Source organism: Tursiops truncatus, chromosome 9 (genome assembly GCF_011762595.2).
Source record: "Tursiops truncatus isolate mTurTru1 chromosome 9, mTurTru1.mat.Y, whole genome shotgun sequence".
Classification (NCBI taxonomy): domain Eukaryota; kingdom Metazoa; phylum Chordata; class Mammalia; order Artiodactyla; family Delphinidae; genus Tursiops; species Tursiops truncatus.
Genome location: NC_047042.1, coordinates 31,754,840 through 31,778,042, shown reverse-complemented (window position 1 = coordinate 31,778,042; position 23,203 = coordinate 31,754,840). Strand labels below are relative to the sequence as shown.

At 41.3% G+C, this 23,203-nt stretch overlaps 1 protein-coding gene across 9 annotated transcripts in view; it reads right to left on the bottom strand.

The window, feature by feature from the left end:
* CDCA7L (cell division cycle associated 7 like) overlaps window positions 1-23,203 on the bottom strand; it is a 52,794-nt gene that overhangs the window by 11,050 nt on the left and 18,541 nt on the right. For all 9 annotated transcript variants that reach the window (XM_033862970.2, XM_019928478.3, XM_019928453.3 and 6 more), the window contains exon 2: window positions 4,049-4,189. In XM_033862970.2, coding sequence (XP_033718861.1) covers window positions 4,049-4,189 — 141 coding nt within the window. The remainder of the gene's footprint in view (window positions 1-4,048; window positions 4,190-23,203) is intronic.

The following is a 23,203-nucleotide window of genomic DNA, read 5'->3' as shown; positions in this document are numbered from 1 at the left end:
GGGCGGGGCCATCAGGAGCGTCTGCGTTCACACAGAACAGAAAACACATGGAGAAGACCTGGCCCGGGCTCCTCCACACACGCTTGGCTTTCCTTTCCAACAGCCATCCCAAGCCAGCTCCTCCCAGGGGAGATGCCTGGTTCACAGACAGCATGCCTCCGGGCAGGACAGGGCTGGAGGCTTCCACACCCCGCCCCGCCCCGCCCACCGCCGAGAACGCAGTTGCTCCGTCACCCGCTAGGGAGTCCCTCTCCCGCAGGAGGTGAGAAGCAGCCACCGCCGGCAGGTAGCAAGGGAGCCCGAGGAAAGATGTTACACGGCCGACTCAGAAAGGACATGTTCCAGTAATGACTTTGTCTTTCTTTTGAACTCATAAAAATAAATGGCATGCTTGAAAGAGAGGAGGGGAAAAGCAAGAATAGCAGTACAGAACGGAGACCCACAAACCAGCCTCCTCCAAGCTGGCAGCCAGGCCTGCAGTCCATGCCCCCTGCTGCCTCTGACGTCTCCCCTCCTACCCCTGATGCAGGGGTATGACCCCTCATGACAGCACATGCGGCTGGAGAATCTTTATCTCCCTGCCTGCCTTTTCCCTGACTTTAATTATATACTTCTTCGACCTCGGATAATCAGTCTCTGGAGAAAAACAGACATAACAGACGAGTAGAAAAACTTCCCGGGGGAAAAAGAAAGAAATGCCTATATCCGGCATTTTTTTTAAGCTTAAAAATGTCTCCTGTGAATTATTATGGGTAATTGGAGTGACTGTGCTCAGATGTAAATTACTTCATCCCTTTGTTGATAGCTGTGGTGCAGCTGCTTAAAAAAAAAATCACACACAAAAGGGAAGTTTCTTTAAAGTGAAATTCAAATTGTGCTTCAGGGAGACCAGCGCCGGCACTGCTGCACACACTACGTACAAGTTCACGCGGCTTCTCTCGGCGGGTTAAAATGGATCCGGAGTGTGTGGGGTCCAGGTGGGGAAGCAGCAGGCCAGGGTCTGTCGTGAAGAATGGTGCGCGGTTGGCTCCCAAGGAAACCCACCACCTCCGAGGGCAGGAAACATCTGGCTCAAGAGCCCTGGGCCAGCCCCTGCAGGCTGCTGCAGGGCAGTGGGGCCCATGTGCACACTTCATCATCGACCCGAAGTCCCTGGCTGGAGCCCGAACAGGTCATGCCTTGGAACAGCAGGTTCCAACCTGCCAGTCCTCTGGCTCTTTCTGTGCTTTGAGCTGGTGTCACAGGCAGCCGTCAGCCTGGGAGAGATCAGTATCTCTGGTGGCCAGTTCTGATAGAGAAAACAAGTCAGCTGCAGCCCTAGACCAAGGCCCATGCTTTTATTCTCCTGATTTCACAGGGTGTAAAAACCATCTTTAATGGGGTCTGTAACAAAGCGAACATCCACTCCACAGTCTCCTGTGTCCCTGGTTATAAGCCTCACACAGCTCTTTGTTCTCCGAAATCTGGCCGTTATCCTTTAAAATCACTACTAGACAGTATGTTGTGGGCTTTGGTGACCTGCATCTACCGTGATCAAGAACATAAGCAGGGCTTCCCTGGTGGTGCAGTGTTTGAGGGTCCGCCTGCCGGTGCAGGGGACACGGGTTTGTGCCCCGGTCCGGGAAGATCCCACGTGCCGCGGAACGGCTGGGCCCGTGAGCCATGGCCGCTAAGCCTGCGCGTCCGGAGCCTGTGCTCCGCAACGGGAGAGGCCACAGCAGTGAGAGGCCCGCGTGCCACAAAAAAAAATTAAAAAAAAAAAGAACATAAGCAAATAACAGATCAGAAGAGAAGCTAACAGAGTGGTGACTTTTTTTTTTATTTTGAAGCTCATGGGATGTGAAGAAACAGACTGGAAGTCATGGTGGCTGAACCAGTCGGACAAGTATCCCACCTCAGTTCCACCCCACGGGTGCTCCTTCGCCCATGGGCACTGGATGTATGAAACAAGAGGAAAGGGACAACCCAAGGAAGCAGCCCAAGCCGGGGAAGCTGGAAAGCACCATTCAAGTACGAGGCCCCTTCCATCAAGGAGCCTGTCATTTAGTAAGGGAGCTGGACAAGTCCACAGGTCCCCATGGCGAGGATCAGTGTTGTAAGGGAGACACACGCAACACGGCGCACAGAAAGAAAGAAAATCCAGTAAGACTTCGTGGAAGCAGAATCATTTGAGCTGCATCTAAACTGGGCTAGAGGCTAGAAAGATGCTGAGAGCGCACAGAGGCAGGATGAAGAGCCTGGACCAGTGTGCACGGGGGGCAGAACAGTGCAGGCGGGGGGCACGGATGCAGTTTCTGGTCTCCAGAGCCGTGCAAGGCACGAGGCTGAGAAGTGGGGCTCCTAGATTAGGAACATCCCAGCTCGGCCACTTCTCAGATGTGAGGCCTCAGACCAAGTCACTTCACCTCCCCACACTTCAGTTTCATCACCCGTGAAACAGGAATAATAACAGCGCCTGCACCTTCCCAGGGAGACAGTGAATTAAGGGCACTCTGCGTGAAAAGCATGTTGTCACGGGCCACGGAATGCATGCTGGGGTCAGACTCGGGAGCAGGGCTGGACTGGGGGCAGGTGTGAGGGCACAGGAGAAGGGGCAGTCGTCACAGCAGCAAGAGCGGCCGCTCTGTTCCTTAAGGCCTGCCGCCCGCCAGGCTCGTGCTGGCGCTTCACACAACGTCCCGCGCCGCTCAGAGGGCCACTCACGCCGGACCCAACAGGCTGCCCCTCACTGCCTGACCACATTCGAACGGAGGGACTGGCGATTTCTGAACAGGGGAGGATGGCGACCAGAGCTCAGTCCCACACCTGCGGGAAGGACTATGAGAACCACGGGAGCTGAGGAGGGAAGAGACAGGAAGGGATGGAGGTGAGGAACATGGCAGAAGATTCATCAGCTCCTGCAAGGGACTTGAGGAGATGGGTGAGGAAACAGGAGGCGTCAAGAGCTCCAAAGTTGGAGACAAAAATGGGGAAGACAGACAACCAGGGAGGGAAAATGGTGAGTTTCAGATCTCTCTTGAGCAATGACGACGGATCCAAGTGTCTGTCAGAAGTATATCTGGGGCTGGAGGGAAGACCCAAACCACAAAGGACCAGGAGGCAACGGCTGAGACCAGGCCAGGCACTGAGATCATTAAGTGGAAAGGTCTGAAGATAAAATCGTGGAGAACATCCACAGATGGGGACAGGAAGTAGAAGGGATGACAACCAAGAACAAAAGGTGTAAGAGAAAAGAGACCAAGGGGAGTGGAAGCAGGTGGCTGGGGGGGGGGGGCGGGCGGCGGGGTGTCAAATGGTGCAGAGGCATCAAACAAGGTGAGGAGACCACACACACTGCCGTCAAGCGGGGGCTTCACTTACATAATTAACTGTCTGCCTTCCTCTACTTCCCCAGTGGAAGCTAGGTGGGTTTAACTCACAGCCTTTTAGGGAGGCCATGGTCGAGGGAGAATGAGGAATTTTGAGTGCCACAAAGGAACTCAGAAAAAAATGCCACGGAAGCCTGGATACTTTGGCCATGCTCCTGCCAAATCCCAACATAAACCTCCAGGAATCTACCTCTCCGAGAACTGCAACTTGTGTCTGCCACAGATCAAAGGAATTAAAGAAAGAACAATCCCATGAGTGAGGTGCGGACAGAGCCTCACCGCAGCAGCACAGAGGCCATGTGTCTCATGGTAACCACACACTCCTACGCTATCGCTGGGGGATCAGCCCTCCCCCGCCAGCTGTGTGGGAGCGCTCCAAATACAGCCTGGCCACAGGCTGCAGCCCCGAGGTGGCAAAGAAGACGGATTTGATCATGTGAGGTCCCCTTTACTGAAAAAAAAAATATATATATATTGTACATAGAAAGGATTTAAACAGCAAAACTGAGCGAGGTACCCCCACCAGTTGCTTGAAACATGAAGGTGTAACACTAATAAAATAAGATGCTCGACAATTAACTGATACCACCAGTCTCAGACTATGTTCAAGTAAAAGAATATCCGAACCAAGATCCAAGCTTCCAGACGGATACGCCTGCCTTGAAAGGAGGCACCCATACCTGCTTCCCTGACTCCAGTGAGTCAAAACTATAGCAGCTCTCCTCTGATGACAGGGTTTCCATGGGAACATCATCTCGGAAACCGACAAACTCTTCATCATCACTGGGGGCGTTAAAGATGTCAGCCACTTCTTTAGGGATCTGTTTGGATTGAAAAAAGGAGGGTAATATCAGGGGCTGTTATAATCACTTAGGGAAATTTTGTAGAGGAGTAGGAATTACCATCTCATGACCTTATCAATCTGCCATGGTTGCTCACAAAACCCCAATAACCCTGAGTAAAATGTGCCTCAGCTTGACACCTCATGGCAACCAGGGAAGGGGTGGAAGAGGATAAGAGTTTTTCTTTTTCAAATTCTAGAGATATATCCTATCTTACAAGGACTGTTGAGGCCATGCCTAGATAAAAGCCATTTTTGATCTCTTGACAAAAATTAAGAAAATTTTCTCCTACAGTGGATGTCTTTTTTTTTTTTTTGCGGTACGCGGGCCTCTCACCGCTGTGGCCTCTCCCGTTGCGGAGCACAGGCTCCGGATGCACAGGTTCAGCGGCCATGGCTCACAGGCCCAGCCGCTCCGCAGCATGTGGGACCTTCCCGGACCAGGGCACGAACCGGTGTCCCCTGCATCAGCAGGCGGACTCTCAACCACTGCGCCACCAGGGAAGCCCTACAGTGGATCGGTCTTTAAATATCATCCACGTTAAAAAAAAAAAAAAAAAAAAAAGTCCTTAAGACATCACTAAACTCTTTTCTTAATTTCCACCTGTAGTTATTTTTCTGTTCTTTGTCACATGAAAGTTCATACAATGAAATAAAGCTTTCCTTCTTTTCTGTATTCTGAATCAATCTTAGTTTAGAATTAATTCTATCAAACACTATTCCAGGCAATTATTGCCAGCGAGAATGTTGTCAGCACACTTAATCTAACAAATATGTATCTGCTGAGAGTTCATTTTTGTACGCTGACTACCTGTTTGTTCTTAACTATTTCGAAAAAGTTCAAACACATAGAAAGGTGAAAGAATAGTGCAAACATTTATAGATGCTTCACATAGAGCCCCCCATTTGCTTTTTTCTCTTTCAACAAATGTTAGGTTGAATCTCAGGCATTTGCTGATATTTGAATGTTTCTAACCTAGGAAAATAGTGATTTAAAATGCAGCAAGCGGGCTTCCCTGGTGGCGCAGTGGTTGAGAGTGCGTCTGCCGATGCAGGGGACGCGGGTTCGTGCCCCGGTCCGGGAAGATCCCACATGCCGCGGAGCAGCTGGGCCCGGGAGCCATGGCCGCTGAGCCTGCGCGTCCGGAGCCTGTGCTCCGCAACGGGAGAGGCCACAACAGTGAGAGGCCCGCGTACCGGAAAAAAAAAAAAAAAAAAAAAATGCAGCAACCTAATCCATGTATGTTTCCAGTAATTTGCAGACACCATACAATTCACCCTAAAATACTTCCATACACGTCTCAGAAAAAGGACATTCTGCTGAAGAACCACATAACCATCATCATACCTGAAATAATATTCATTCAATAACATCATGTATTATGAATCCATATTCAAATGTCTGCATTGTACCCAAAATATCTTTCATAACTTTTTTTTTTTTTTTGCGGTACACGGGCCTCTCACTGTTGCGGCCTCTCCCGTTGCGGAGCACAGGCTCTGGACGCGCAGGCTCAGCGGCCATGGCTCACGGGCCCAGCCGCTCCACGGCATGTGGGATCCTCCCAGACCGGGGCACGAACCCGCGTCCCCTGCATCGGCAGGCGGACTCTCAACCACTGCGCCACCAAGGACGCCCCTTTCATAACTTTTTAAGGGCAAAAGGGATCCGCTCAAGAAAGAATCATGCATTGTATTTGATTGTTTTTTTATGACATTTTTTGTTGCTTTTCATAACTGACATTTTGTAGACAACCCAAGAAAACTGCCTTGTAGAGTGTCACATATTCTGAGCTTATGTGATTGTTTCCTGACAGACTCAGATATTATTGGCAACAATTCTATACAGATGACATGTACTTCTCAATGCACTGCATAAAGAGGCACAAAATGTCAAGCTATTCCCTATTAATTAGCAGTATTTTTAATTTAATTATAAAACTTTCAAATACATTCCTAAGTAGATGGAAGAGTATCATGAACACACATGTGGACACCCTAGCAATTACCTGTCCATGGCTAGTCTTGTTTCATCTGTATCCCAACCCAACTGCTCTCCTTCTAAATTATTTTAAAGCAATTGTAGACACAGTATCATTTCACCCTGTGTTACGAGCAAATATACAGTCTGTGTCCACAGTTACTATTATTTTTTTCAGCCCCCAGTGTATTTGTATCAAGATCCAAATAAGGCCCATACATTGGTCAATACGTCTCAAGTCCTTTCTCGCGTCACCTTCATATTTAACTTTCTTCTCACAACTGTTTTTTTTTTTTTTTTTTTTTTTCGGTACGCGGGCGTCTCACTGCTGTGGCCTCTCCCGTTGTGGAGCACAGGCTCCGGACGCGCAGGCTCAGCGGCCATGGCTCACGGGCCCAGCCGCTCCGCCGCATGTGGGATCTTCCCGGACCGGGGCACGAACCCGTGTCCCCTGCATCGGCAGGCGGACTCTCAACCACTGCGCCACCAGGGAAGCCCTCACAACTGGTTTTTGAAGAAACTGGGTTATCTGACTGTAGAGTTTGCCAGAGTCTGGAGGTTTGGTTTTTGATTTTTGCAGCCCCAAGATGGTATTTAGCAGACTCCTCTGTCCCTCTGGATTTCCTGTAATTTGGTACTTAAATCTAGAGTCTCAGTCAGACTCAAGTGTGCTTTTCTTCGGCCAGACTCCTTCGTGGGCAGTGCTGCGTTCCTGCTACACATCGCATGTAACATCTGGTTGTGTCTTTAGTGGTGATGCTGTTTGATCACCAAGTTAAAGTGAGATCTGCCAGATTTCTTCTTAGCAAAAGTATCTTTACCCCTTTGTGCTTGTTAAGTAATAACTAGGATGATATTTGAGATTCTATGACTATCCTTCTCCCTGATAGCATTTTACTCAACAGTTTCGGTATCCATTGATACCCCTCGCCTGAATCAATCACCACGTTGGGGGTTACAAAACGGTGATTTTCAAAAACTCTTCCTCCTTCGTATGTTAGGTGGCATTCTCCTGTAATGTAATATTCTCTCCTCCGGATCTATCCCTCTCTCTCCCTCTTTACTTCTCTCCTCACTCTCCCTCCCAGGTAGTTTCATGGATTGTTTTAAGTTAATGTGTTTTAACCCATTACTCTGTCGTCATTCTTTCTGATACTCAGACTGTCCCAAATTTGGCTACTGACAGCTCCTTCAAGCCAGCTTCTGTGTCCTTTTGACACAATCCTAATAGCCTCTGAGCACCTCCTTGTTTTCCGATACAACAGGCGTGCCAAGCTAGCCTTGTACTGGCCCCAGACCCCGAATGAGCCATTTCTCCAAGGAGCCCTGGCATTTGGAAATCAAGCTCTGAGATCTCGGTGTGCTCCTCGCTAGTAAAGTATCATTGCTTTGCCTGGACAGAACAAAGGTGTCTTAAGTATCTTACATCTGAGTTCATTTTGACATCTTGAATTCAAACCCAACGAGACAGGATTCTTCATCTCCCTCAACACGATGTTAGTATCTCCCTTCCCCGCAACGAAAACCCCAATTCCCAGTACTTCTCATACACCTACCCATTTGCTCTATCCACAGTACACACAAGACCATTTCAGACAACACACCAATACCACTACCAACACCACTGCCAACAACAATCACGTCCAAGATTCCTTTGGGGTTCTTGCTATCCTCCGAACACAGTCCTGCTAGGTACTAGATCTCTTCCCTGAGATAACCAGACCATGGTTGTACTTGGAGATACAAAGATACTTTTTGTGTACTTCACATTTCATCATGGAGTATAAAAAAGAGATGCCCTCAAGGGTCGAGATTTTAATAAAATAATTTTTACTGCTACAGTAAGACATACTGTGTGCACCACATTTTCTTTTAAAATTGGTGCACGGAGGTGAAGAATGAAATGACCACTAGTACAGTTGGATGCCACCGCCTTGATTCATGCTCAGGACAAGCAGTTTTCTCTGCCTTTGCTTTTGCACATCAGTACAAATATCAACATAGCAAAAAAACGCAAATAATGTCTTAACATTTTTTCCGGCCCCTCCTCCAATAATGTCTTAATATTATTATGACAATAACTTTGTCCTCATGGAACCCTGAAAGGGTTTCAGGGTTCCCCAGACCCCACTTTAAATAACAGCTACACTATTACACACAGAGTTGTGTATTCAGAAGTTACTTAAATTCTTTGGATTCTTTTTTTCTGTGCATTGAATTAATTTTACAGTCAGGTTCATTTGAGAGATCACTAATCCCTCATCTACTCATTTTTAGCACGATTTTAATGCTTCTTGTTTAAAAATGATTAGAAAGCTAGTGGTTCAACCAAAGGAAGTTTAACATTTGGTTTCTAGAGTACACAAATCCAGACACTGAATACAAGATTAATGATGTCAGAGAGTTAATTACAAACCATCTAATGAAATCACTTCAAGAGACAAACAGGCAGACACTTACAGAATGAGAGCTCCACTAACAATAGAAAAAATGCTCTAACATTTATGCTAAGAAGAAGCTCCTAAACAAAGCCTAAATCTGAGATGGTTCTTGGGAGAAAAATTTACCTCTTAAAGAAGGAAGAGTTTTAATTTAACAGTATTTGGCATGCTTGTCTTTTCAAAGACAACTTTCACTGTTGTTTAGCCAACAGAAACAACACACCAAGAAAATACTCTTACTGGAGAAACATAGGTGACATTTATGAAAGTGTAAGTACATTAGACTTTATATAACGATCATCGAGTTCAGTTCCTGAAGTGGCGCTTTTTGACTTACCACCATTCTATGAATCCAAAAACCCCACTGGCCCAGAAGCTTGTTTTAACGTAAAGAATTAAAGAGGAAGAAGCACCCAATGTAATGATCTACTGGAAGCACATATAAGGAATGGAGAGGCTGTTGATATAAATCAATTGCTTCCCCGGTCGACTGCATTAGCCCTGGGGCCACTGCAGTGAGCCTGTGTCTGCCTAATTCCTCCTCCTTACTTCTGTATCTGCTCCAGAGGTGCCAGTAGGGAGAGGCTGTAATTACCCATTAGGGACAAAAGGAAGCAATGAACTTTCAAAAAGGCAAAAACCACTACACATTCTTGGGGCATGCAGGGCTCTGTTTCTTGCTGCCCAACTTCAAAAGGCATTAAGAGAAGCATTTCAGACAGTCATAAGTCCTGGGATTTAGCAAAAGTCTCTGTAAAATATTCAAGTGTCTTCAATGCAACAAACTGTTTAACAGATGCAACAAAGAAGGCAAGATTTGCATGCGAGGGACGGAGTGGACCTGATAAAAGAGGATTCATAGGGACAGCCTTCTAACGTGAGACCAGTTAAACAATGTATCAACACTTTAGGCCCAAGAATTTGTCACTTCCCTGTTTCATTCGGCAGTGATCCACTCTGTAGCTATGTAGTCTAGACAGACTACAACAGACATTTTTCTACAAAGCTTATGTTCCATTTGACTACAACGCCAACTGTAAGGCCTACCAAAACAAACCCCAAAAAAAAGCAAATAACTGAAAATAAAATATATTTCCAACCAGTGGATTATACTTGCAGTAGTCAAGCTTGCACAATATTAGGATAAATGCAATCTAGCTAACCAGAAAGAAGTCAAGAAAATTCTCTTCTGAAAGTGAAAAGACTTATTATTCATAACTATTTTTTTTTTTTTTTTTACAATACACAGATTTCTTCCATTCCTTTCACACACACTCTATGTATCTATTCCCTCTGTCCTTGCTGGGATAACAACGTGAGTATCATCAAAGGTCAAGTGGGGCCCAAGATACAGTTCCTCCACCAGGACACAGACACTAGAAAAGAGTCCTTGGCACCTAACACGGGGCTGGCCTGAAGCAGGTCATCAATAAATCTTTGTATGAAAATGACTACATCTGACCTTGTAGTCATTTTCTCTGGGAAGGTGTAGTTTCCTAGGAAAGGTGCACGGGGTCAAAAGGTACACTCTGTGACCTTCCTATCCAAAAGGAATTAAAGATCTTCACCCAGAATTTCTGAGCATCTACATACAAAGTAGTCATATCCACAGCACCTCTTTCAGAAAGGATTGCAGATTTCACTTACAAGCCTTGCAAACTACCTTGGGGCTCATCTCGGGAACAAAGAACGCACATTCGACAGGCTTTGGGGCCAAGCAGGTGGGCAGTGAAGGCGGCAGCTCAGGGTAAGGCTACATTGGACAGTGCCGACATGAGTCCAGGAATGGCAGTCACTCCCGCACCCCAGCAGACCAAAGCTACAAAGGCACGGGGCTCAGTGTGCCCAACCTTGGACCTCCCCAGAGAAGTGAGGAATCTGAGTCTTGGTGAGGAATCTCCCAGTTATAAAATGTCAGCTTCTAATGTAAGGACCAAACATCTACAGGCTGGATCTCAAACTCGTTCAGGGAAGGCGCACAGAAGAACTCACGGTGCTGAGTGGAACACCAAAGAAATTTTAAAAGCTGTAATTTCAGATGTGACTGACGGTATATCTAACTAGTGTCTGCTAGTGATAGTACTGGACAGTGAAGTATTAATAAAATTAAAAGAAAAACTTTACATTTAAAATAACCCTTCCCTTGTTCATGGTAGCACTATTCCCAAAAGCCACAAAGTAGAGGCAACCCAAGTGTCCATCGACAGATGAATGGCTAAACAAGATGTCATAAACACATACAATGGAATATTATTTACTCTTAAAAAGAAAGGGAATCCTACAAATACTGAATCATTACACTGGATGCCTTGAAACTAATACAGTGCTATAGGTCAATTATACCTCGATAAGAAAAATTTTTTAAAACAAAACAAAACCCACAACAGAGGCCTGAGATTCTGCGGTTCTAACAAGTTCCCCATGCTCTGGCCTGCAGAACATGCTTTGTGCAGGGCCCAGCCCATTTTGTTCCTCTCTTATGAGATGTGACTCCTCCTATTTCATAATAGCAACTCATGTGTAGATCTTAACCTCCTTCCTACAGGCAGTTAATTCTCATGGCAGACTCTGGATCTCTTTGGCATCTGTCTTTCTCACCCTGCCCCACTCCAGCACCAAGAATAGAGTCTTACATACTCAGAGGTCCTTAACATATATGACTAACTGATAAGCAGCATCAACTAGTTTGGGGGGGGGAAAAAAAAAGGAAGAAAATTTTAAAATTGGGTAAAATTTTTTTAATCAAAGATTTTCTATATCTCAAGGATATCTGAATTCATTCTTCCTGGATTAAAAAATACCACCACCCAGCCAGAAGGAACATATTTATCATCTATTAGTTTATGAAAGAAAAGAAATTTGAGATTCTCTTTAAGGCCAATTTATTCAAAACCTGATTTTGATAAAGCTTCAGGAAATGTTTCTTATTCCAGGAACACTAGTGTGTATTTCACCTGGAAACATGTTTCGTTTAAAGCCCTAAGGAGCAGTACAAAAGAAATTCCTGTGCACTACTGCATTTTCCTCATTAAGTGTTCTGAAAGCAATTTTGATAGCAAGGATGGCAGAATTTGTAGGGTGTACTATCTTGCAACTGTGTAAGGAGACCCTTTACACAAAGGAAAGCATTCCTTCAACCCACTACGAAGGGGGTTGTTTCATATCATTTTCTCCATAAACAACATCATTTCCCTAAATCTCTTATGATTAAATTGGTTGGGTCATAGAAATGCACATACCTTGCACCATTTACAAAAACTAACTCAAAATGGATCAGATCTAAATATAACACCTAAAGCAATAACACTTCTAGAAGAAAACTGGAGAAAATCTTTGTAACCTTGGGTTATGCAAAGAATTCTTAGATAAAACACCAAGCACAATACAGATTTTTTAAATGTATAAATTAGACAATTAAAATCAAGAAATTCTACTCTTCAAAAGAGACTCTTAAGGGAATGAAAAACCAACAGACAAGAAGAAAATACCTGCACATCATTTATCTGATAAAAGACCTATAACCAGAATATATAAAAAAACTCTCAAAAGCTCAACAATAAAAACAAATAACCCAATTAAAAAACAGGCAAAAGAGGTGAGCAGACGCTTCACCAAAGATAAATGGATGGCAGGTGAGCACGTGAAAAAATTTTCGACATCCACAGTCATTAGAGGGAAACGCAAATTACAACTACGAGATATAACTATCTACCTAGCAGAATGGCTTTTAAAAAACCTGACGATACCAAGTGCTGACACGGATGTGGAACAACTGGCCCTTTCATAAACTGTTAGTAGAAATGCAAAATGGTATAGCCACTGTGGAAAACAATTTAGCAGTTTCTTATAAACATACACTTAGCACATGATCCAGCAACCCTGCTCCTAAGTGTTACCCAAGTGAAATGAAAATTATGTTCCCACAAAACTTGCAATTAGCAGTTTTACTTCCAAACCTACAAACAATCCAAGTGAACTAGGGAATGGATAAAACAAACTGTGGAACATCGATACCATGGAATTTAACTCAGCAATAAAAAAGAAAAAATTACTGACAGACACAGCAACATGAATAAAGCTCATCACTATGCCAAGTGGAAAAGACTATACATTGTCTGATTATACTTACAGGATGTTTCGGAAAAGACAGAACTATAGAGAAAATAAATCAGGAGTCAAGATGGAAGAGGAGTAGGAGGACGTGGAGTTCATCTCTCCTCACAAATGCATCAAGGATACAACTTTAAATGGAACAATTCTCACAGAACACCAGCTGAACACTAGCAGAGGACCTTGGACACCTAAAAAGAAAGATCCCCACGTAACCAGCTGCGGAAACTGCAAATTGACACCCCCATGACCAGCTTTGTAAACTGAACGCCTACAGAACATCTGAACAGACAGCGAGTGCTCCCGCAGCCAAGATGGGTCTAGCTTTAGCAGCTGTAGACTGTGTGGGCACATACACACAGGGGTTGGGCCAGACCAGAGTCTGGGCTGCTCCCACAGTGGGTCCAGATCCATGATCACTGCAATCCCGAAACCTGACTTCAGTGGATCTATGCTGGTGGCTTGGTGAAAACAACGTCTGAGAGACACCAGGGCCAACTGCTAGCATACCCATGGTTAAGGTGTGGCCAAGAGCAGTGCCAACAACAGTGTAATCTGAGATCTCACACAACGGGTGAAAGGTGACACAACAGAGCACACCCACAGGTGAACAGCTCCAGAGGAGAAATACTCAGTAGCTCCCCTCCCAGTGGGAGTGCTCCAATCCCACCTACCTCACACTGCAGATCAGAACCACAACTAAAAAACAGATCTGGGGGCCTCTACTCCAACAGCTAGGGAGCAGACCCCACCTCTGACAGGGCAGTGACAACCACAGAGCAAAGGGGAGGCCAGTGCAGGCCTAGCCACCACAACATCAGTCATACCTCCTATCAAGGAGATAACGGCCAAAAAACAAACCCAAAACAATTAAGAAAAGGGCAATAGAAATACACATATTGATAATAACCTTAAATGTAAATGGACTAGATGCTCCAATCAAAAGGCATAGACTGGCTGAATGGATACAAACACAGACCCGTATATATGCTTTTACAAAAGACCCTCTTCAGACCTAGGGACACATACACACTTAAAGTGAGGGGATGTAAAAACATATTCCATGCAAATGGAAATCAAAAGCAAGCTGTAGTAGCAATACTCATATTAGACAAAATAGACTTTAAAATACAGACTAAGAGACAAGGAAGGACACTACATAGTGATCAAGGAATCAACACAAGAAAATATAACACTTGTAATTTATATACGCACCCAACATAAGAGCACCTCAGTATATAAAACAAACAGTAACAGCCATAAAAGGAGAAACTGAGAGTAACACAATAATAGTGGGGGACTTTAACACCCAATTTCATCAATGGACAGACCATCCAGACAGAAAAATCAATAAGGAAACACAGGCCTTCAATGACACATTAGACCAGACGGACTTCATTGATATTTATAGACATTCCATCCAAAAACAGCAGAATACACATTCTTTTCAAGTGCACATGGAACATTCTCCAGGACTGACCACATGGTGGGCTACAAATGGAGCCTTGGTAAATTTAAGAAAGTTTAAAGCATATCATCTTTTCTGACCACAATGCTATGAGATCAGAAATTAACTACAAGAAAAAAAACTGTAAGAAACACAAACACATGGTGGCTAAACAATATGTTACTAAACAATCAATGGATCACTGAAGAAATCAAAGAGGAAATTTTAAAAATACCTAGAGACAAATAACAATCAAAACACCATGATTCAAAACCTATGGGACACAGCAAAAGCAGTTCTAAGAGTGAAGTTTATAGCAATACAATCTTACCTCAAGAAACAAGAAAAATCTCAAACAATCTAAACTTACACCTAGAGTAACCAGAGAAAGAACAAACAAAACCCAAAGTTAGTAGAAGGAAAGAAATCATAAAGATCAGAGCAGAAATAAATGAAACAAAGACGAAGGAAACAACAGAAAAGATCAATGAAACTAAAAGCTGGTTCTTTGAAAAGATAAACAAAATCAATAAACCTTTAGCCAGACTCATCAAGAAAAAAAGGGAAAGGGTTAAAATCAATAAAATTAGAAATGAAAAAGGAGAAGTTACAATTGACACAACAGAAATACAAAGGATCATAAGAGACTACTACAAGCAACTGTATACCAATACAATTGACAACCTAGTAAAAACAGACAATTTTTTAGAAAAGTACAATCTCATAAGGCTGAACCAGAAGAAATAGAAAATATGAACAGACCAATCACAAGTAATGAAATTGAAACTGTGATTTAAAAACTCTCAACAAACAAAAGTCCAAGACCAGATGGCTTCACAGGCGAATTCTGTCTAACATTTACAGAACAGTTAACACCTATCCTTCTGAAACTATTCCAGAAAGCTGAAGGAGAAGGAACACTCCCAAGCTCATTCTATGAGGCCACCATCACCCCAATACCAAAACCAGACAAAGATACCACAAAAAGAAAATTACAGGCCAATATCACTGAAACATAGATACAAAATTCCTCAACAAAATACCAGCAAACTGAATCCAACAACACATTAAAAGTATCATACACCACAATCAAGTGGGATTTATCCCAGGGATGCAAGGATTTTTCAATATCTGCAAATCAATCAGTGTGATACACCACATTAACAAACTGAAGAAAAAAATACATATGATCATTTCAACAGATGCAGAAAAAGCTTTTGACAAAACTCAACACCGATTTACAATAAACTCTCCAGAAAGGGGCCATTGAGGGAGCATACCTCAACATAATAAAGGCCATATATGACAAATCTACAGCTAACATCATACTTAATGGTGAAAAGCTGAAGGCATTTCCTTTGAGATCAGGAACAAGACAAGGATGTCCACTCTCACCACTTTTATTCAACATAGTTTTGCAAGTCCTCCCATGGCAATGAGAGAAGAAAAATAAATAAAAGGAATCCAAATTAGAAATGAAGTAAAACTGTCACTGTTTGCAGATGACATGATACTATACATAGAAAATCCTAAAGATGCTACCAGAAAACTACTAGAGCTCATCAATGAATTAGGTAAACGTGCAGGATACAAAATTAATACACAAAAATCTATTGCATTTCTACACACTAACAACAGAAGATCAGAAAGAGAAATTCAAGAAACAATCCCATTTACCATCTCATTGAAAAGAATAAAATACCTAGGAATAAACCTACTTAAGGAGGCAAAAGACTTGTACTCCGAAATCTGTAAGATACTGATGAGAGAAATCGACGATGACACAAACAGATGGAAAGATATACCATGTTCTTGGATTGGCAGAATCAATACTGTCAAAATGACTATACAACCGAAGGCAATCAACAGATTCAATGCAAGCCCTATCAAATTACCAATGGCATTTTTCACAGAACCAGAACAAAAAAATTTTAATTTCTATGGAGACAAAAAAGACCCTGAGCAGCCAAAGCAATCTTGAGAAAGAAAAACGGAACTGGAGGAATGAGGCTCCCTGACTTCAGGCTATACTACGAAGCTACACTCATCAAACCAACATGATACTGGCAGAGAAACAGAAATACAGATCAACGGAACAGGACAGAAAGCCCAGAAATAAACCCACGCACCTACGGTCAATTAATCTTCAAAAAAAGTAGGCAAGAATACACAATGGAGAAAAGACAGTCTCTTCAGTAAGTGGTGCTGGGAATACTGGACAGCTACATGTAAAAGAATAAAATTAGAATATTCTTTAACACCATACACAAAAATAAACTCAAAATGGATTAAAGACCTTAATGTAAAACTGGATACTAATAAAACTCTGAGAGGAAAACATAGGCAGTACACTCTTTGACATAAACTGCAGCAATATTTTTTTGGATCCATCTGTTAGAGTAATGGAAATAAAAACAAAAATAAACAAATGGGACCTAACGAAACTTAAAAGCTTTTGCACAGCAAAGGGAATGATTAAAAAAAAAAAGAAAAAAAGAAAAGACAAACTATGGAATGGGAGAAAATATTTGCAAAGGATGCAATTGACAAGGGCTTAATCTCCAAAATATACAAACAGCTCTTACCACTCAACAACAAAAAACAAACAATCCAACTGAAAAACAGGCAGAAGACCTTAACAGACATTTCTCCAAAGAAGACATACAGATAGCCAGCAGGCACATAAAAAGAGGCTCAACATCACTAATTATTAGAGGAATGCAAATCAAGACTACCATGAGGTACCACCTCACACTGGTCAGAATGACCATTATCAAAAACTCTACAAATAACAAATGCTGGAGAGGGTGTGGAGAAAAGGGAACCCTCCTACACTGCTGGTGGGAATATAAGTTGGTGCAGCCACTATGGGAAACAGTATAGAGGTTCCTTAGAAAACTAAAAATAGAATTACCATATGATCCAGCAATCCCACACCTGGGCATATACCTGGACAAAACTATAATTCATAAAGATACATGCATCCCTATGTTCATAGCAGCACTATTCACAATAGCCAAAACATGGAAACAACCTAAATGTCCATCAACAGATGAACAGATAAAGAAGATATGATACACACATACAATGGAATATTACTCAGCCATAAAAAAGAATGAAATAATGCCATTTGCAGCAACATGGATGGACCTAGAGATTATCATACTAAGTGAAGTAAATCAAAGAAAGACAAATAATCATATGATATTGCTTACATGTGGAATCTAAAAAGAAATGATACAAGTGAACTTATTCACAAAACAGAAACACACTTACATACTTAGAAAACGAACTTACAGTTACCAAGGGGAAGGTTGGCGGCATAGACTGGGAGTCTGGGATTGACATGTACACTCTGCTATATTTAAAACTGGTAATCAACAAAGACCTACTGTATACCACAGGGAACTGTGCTCAATATTCTACAATGACCTAAATGGAAAAGAACTTGAAATACAATAGATACATATGTATGTATAATTGAATCACTCTGCTGTACACCTTAAACTAACACAACATTGTGAATCAACTATAATGCAATATAAAACAAAAATTTTTAAAAAGAAAAGAAACATTCACCTTCAGAATGGCAGGAACTTACATGGCATTTATACTCACCTTCATCCGCCCCCTTCACAAGGCAACTTCTGGTCTGGAAGATACTGAGCCTAGTTTCCAGTTCCCTTAAACTGGAGAGAGGAAAGCAGACACTGACTGCAACATTCTAACCAGTCAAGGGTTAGAAGGCTGTCTGATGGTCCCTGTCTCACCTAACTCGGTCTCAGGTGAGGAAAAGCTCCAGTCATTGCTCACGAAAGCTGCAGGGGACAACAGATCTGCAGATGCCTGGGATGAGAGTTTATGCATGGAGATATACAACAGTCCATCTAAAACTCCAAGGAGAAGCTTGGGTAAAGCTTCTTGGGAAATTAAGACATTCAAAAGAAGCTGTGTATATGGGAGAATTGAGAAAGCCACACATAGGCCCAATAGATACATTCTCAAAAAAGATGTGAGAAAACCTTACGCTTCTGGACTTGGAGCATGGCCAGCCAATCACCGAATGGTTTTCCTGGCATACAGCCAGTCTTCAAACACTGGAAAAGGTGGCAGTTTCTCAAATACCCAACTTTTGACAAAGAGCAAAGGCATACAAAGAAACAAAATTGAAAGGAACAAAATAATAGGTAGAAACAGATGTCCCTAAGGAAGTACAGACTGGGGACTCACTAGACAAAGGCAACTGCCTTAAATATGCTCAAAGAGCAAAGAAAAAACACAAAGAACTAGGGTAAATCAAGAAAATGATTTATAAGCAAAAGGATGATATCAATAAAGAGACATACATTATAAAAAGGAAAAGAAATAGAAATTTTGGAGAAAATGTAATAACTAAATTGAACATTTCCCTAGAGGAGTACAAAATCAGATTGATGATGAGGCAAAAGAATCAGAGATTTGACAAAGTAATGGCAAAAAAATTCCCCAAATTTGATGAAAAACATGAATTATAGAAATGCCCAGGAGGATAAACCCAAGAGATCCACACTGAGGCACATTTTAATCAAACTGCTGAAAGAAAAGAGAATGTTGAAAGCAGCAAGAGAGAAGCAACTCCTAGCAACAGGGATCCTCAATAAGATTACCAGCTAATTGCTCAGCAGAAACTTTGGAGGGCAGAAGGCAGTGGAATGACATATTCAAAGTGCTGGAAGTAAAAACTGTCCACCAAGAATTCAGTACCTGGAAAACTGTCCTTCAAAAATGAGGGGGAAATTAAGACATTACCAGATGAACAAAAACTGAGAGACTTCATTACTACTAGACCTGCCCACAAGAAATCCTACAGGCAGTCCTTCAGGTTGAAATGGAAGGACAGTAACTCAAAGCCATACAAAATACAAAGCTTTCAGGTAAAGGTAAATACACAAACAAATATAAAACCCAGTATCATTGTAAATTTGTTTTATAACTCCACTTTTTATTTTCTATAAAATTAAAAAAACACGAATCTATGTTCGGGGCTGCACAACGCATATAGATGTCATTTGTGACATCAACAACAAAGGGGGGGGACAGAGCTGTATAGGAATAGAGCTTTTGTATGCCACTGAGGTTAAATTGGTATCATTCAAATTAGATTGTTTTAATTTTAGAATGTTATAGGTAACTCCCATGGTAACCACAAAGAAAATATCTGTAGAATACACACAAGAGGAAATGAGAAAAGAATCAAAACATGTCACTACAAAGAAATCAACAAAACACAAACACAGGCAGTAATTCAAGAAATGAGGGTCAAGAAAGCTAGAACACATACAGAAAACAAAAAACAAAAGGGTAAAAGTCAAGTCCTTCCCCATTAGTAATCACTTTAAATACAAATGGATTAAACTCTACAATCAAAAGATATAGATTGGCAGAATGGATTAAATAACAGGATCCAACCATATGCCGTCTACAAGAGACTTACTTCAGATCTAAAAACACAAACAGGTTGAAAGTGAAAGAAGGGAAAAAGATATCCAATGCAAGTAATAACCCAAAGAGAGATCAGTACTATATCAAAATAGATATTAAGTAAAACTAATAACAGTAAAATTAATAATAAGAGACAAAGAACATTACATATTGATAAAAGGGTCAACTCATCAAGAAGATACAACAATTATAAATATGTACGAACCAAACATCACAGCTTTAAAATACATGAAGAAAACATGGACATAATTGAAAGAAATAGTTCTACAATAATAGTTGGAGATCTCAATACCCTACTTTCAATAATGTATAGAAACCCAGAGAGAAGATCAATAAGGAAAAAGGAATTGAACCTTATAAACCAACTAGAACAGACACATGTAGAACATTCCAACAGCAGAATATACATTTTCCTGAAGAGCACATGGAAAAGTCCCCAAGACAGACCATATGTGACACCACAAAATGAATATAAATTTAAAAGATTAAGATCATACAAACTATCTTTCCAATCATAATAAACCTAGAAATCAATAACAGAAGAAAAACTAGATAATTCACAAATAAGTGGAAATTAAACAACACTCTTTAGCAACCAGTTGGTCAAAGAAGAAAACACAAGGGAAATTAGGAAATACTTTCAAACAAACGAAAGCAAAAGCAAAATGTACCAAAACTTATGGGATGCAGAGAAAGCAATGCTAAGAAGGAAATTTATAGCTATAAACATTTATATTAAAAAAGAAACAAAGTTTGCTGCTTAATATAAAAAACGAACAAACTAATTTTATACCACAAGGAACTAGAAATAGTACAGCTAATAAACCCAAAGGTAGCAGAAGGAAGGAAATAAAGATTACGGCAGAGATAAAGAATAAAAAACCAATAGAGAAATATCGGTAAAACCAAAAGTTGGTTCTATGACAGTAACAAAACTGACAAACTTTTAGGTAGATTGACTAAGAGAAAAAAAGACAGAAGATCCAAATTATTGAAATAAAGTGGGTTCATTACTATCAATTGTGCAGAAATAAAAAGGATAATAAAAGAGTACTATGAACAATTATAGGTCAACAAATTGGGCTAGCTAGATAAAATGGGTAAATTCCTAAAAACACACAACCTTCCAAGACTGATTCCTGAGGAACAGAAAACCTAAAAAGACCTCTAACTAGTAAGGATTTGAATCAATAATGAAAAACCTCCCAACAAAGTGAATCCCAGGACCAGAATTCTGTTTAACATTTAAAGAAAAATTAACACAGACCCTTCTCAAACTCTTCAAAAAAACTGAAGAAGAGAGAATACTTCTTAACTAATTCTATGAGGCTGGGATTACCCTCACAGCAAAGCCAGACAAATAACCTACAAGAGAAGTACAAAGCAATATCCCTTATGATGCAAAAATCCTCAACAAAATACTAGCAAACCAAATTTAGCAGCACAGTAAAAGGACTATACAGGATGACTAGTGGGATATACTTCTGGAATGCAGCATCATTCAACATATGAAAATTGATCAAAGTAATGCACTACATTAACCTGATGAAAGAAAAAAAACTCAACTGATGCAGGAAAAGCATTTGACAAAATTCAAAACACTTTCATGGTTTTAAAAAAACTCAACAATCACCAACCCCACAACTAATATCATACTCAATGGTGAAAGACTGAAAGCTTTCCCCTAAGATCAGGAACAGGACAAGGACACCCAATTTCACCATTTCTATTCAACATAGCATTTGAAGTTCTAATCAGAGCAATTATACAACAAAAATAAAAGGCATCTGAATTGGAAAGAAGGCAGTAAAATTATCTACTGGCAGGTGACATGACCATCTATGTAGAAAATCCTAAAGAGTCCACAAAAACTGTTAGCACTAATTAACGAACTGAATACAAATCAGTAGCATTTCTATACGCTAACAATGAACAATCCGAAAAGGAAATTAAGAAAACAATTCCATTTATAAGAGCATCAAAAAAAAAAAAACCACCACCAACAAAAAACCCTTAGGAATTATCTTGGGCCACAAGGCTAAAGATTTATACACTGAAAACTATACAACATCACTAAATGAAATTACTGATGACATAAATAAATGGAAAGACATCACGTGTTCATAGACTGGGAGACTTAATATTGTTTAGATGACAGTACTACCCAAAGCTATTTATATACCCAATGCAATCCTCATCAAAATCACAGTAACATTTGTTTGCAAAAATAAAACAGCCCTTCTTAAAATTCATGTGGAATCTCAAGGGGCCCTGAAAAATCAAAACAATCTTCAAAATGAAGAACCTCATTGGAGGACTCACACTTACTGATCTAAATATTTACTACAGGGCTTCCCTGGTGGCGCAGTGGTTGAGAGTCCGCCTGCCGATGCAGGGGACACGGGTTCGTGCCCCGGTCTGGGAAGATCCCACATGCCGCGGAGCGGCTGGTCCCGTGAGCCATGGCCGCTGAGCCTGCGCGTCCGGAGCCTGTGCTCTGCAGCGGGAGAGGCCACAACAGTGAGAGGCCCACATACCGCAAAAAAAAAAAAAAAAATTTACTACAAAGCTACACTACCCCAAACAGTATGGTCGTAGCATAAAGACAGATATTTATATCAGTGCAACAGAATAGAGAGCCCAGAAATAAACCCTTGAATAGATGGTGAAATGATTTTTGACTAGATGGTTAAATCATTTTTGACAAAGATGCCAAGACTGTTCAATGGGGAAAGGACAATCTTTCCAACAAATGATGCTGGAAAAACTGGATTCCATATGCAAAGAATGAAGCTGGATCCTCACCTTACACCATCTACAAAATACTCAGAATGCATCAAACACCTAAATGTAAGAGCTAAAACTATAAAATCTCTTTTCTTTCTTGGAAGAAAACATAGAAGGGAAAATTTATGACACTGGATTTAGCAATGATTACTTGGACATGACACCAAAGGCAGAGACAACAATAGGAAAAAAATAAATTGGACTTCATCAAAATTAAAAACTTTTCTGCACCAAAGGGCATTACCAAGAGAATGAAAAAGGCAACCTAGAGAATGGAGAAAATACTTGTAAATCATTTATATGAAAAAGGGTTAATATCCAGAATATGCAAAGAACTCATACAGCTCAACAACAGCAAAACAAACAATCCAATTTAAAAATGAACAAAGGACTTGAACAACAGTTCTCCAAATATATGCAGATGGCCAAAAAACTGCCGAAAAGATGCTCAACATCACTAATCTTTAGGGAAATGTAAATCAAAACCACAATGAGCTATCACTTCACACCCATAAGGATGGTCATTATCAAAAAAATAGAAAATAAGTGTTGGTGAGTACGTGTGGAAACTGGAACGTGTGCACTGTTAGTAGGAATGTAAAACGGTGCAGCCACTGTGGTAAACAATATGATAGTTCCCAAAAAATTTAAACACAGAATTACCATACAATCCAACAATTCCACTTTTAGGTATACGCCCAGAAGTATGGAAAGCAGCGATTCAAACATATTTTATACCAATGTTTA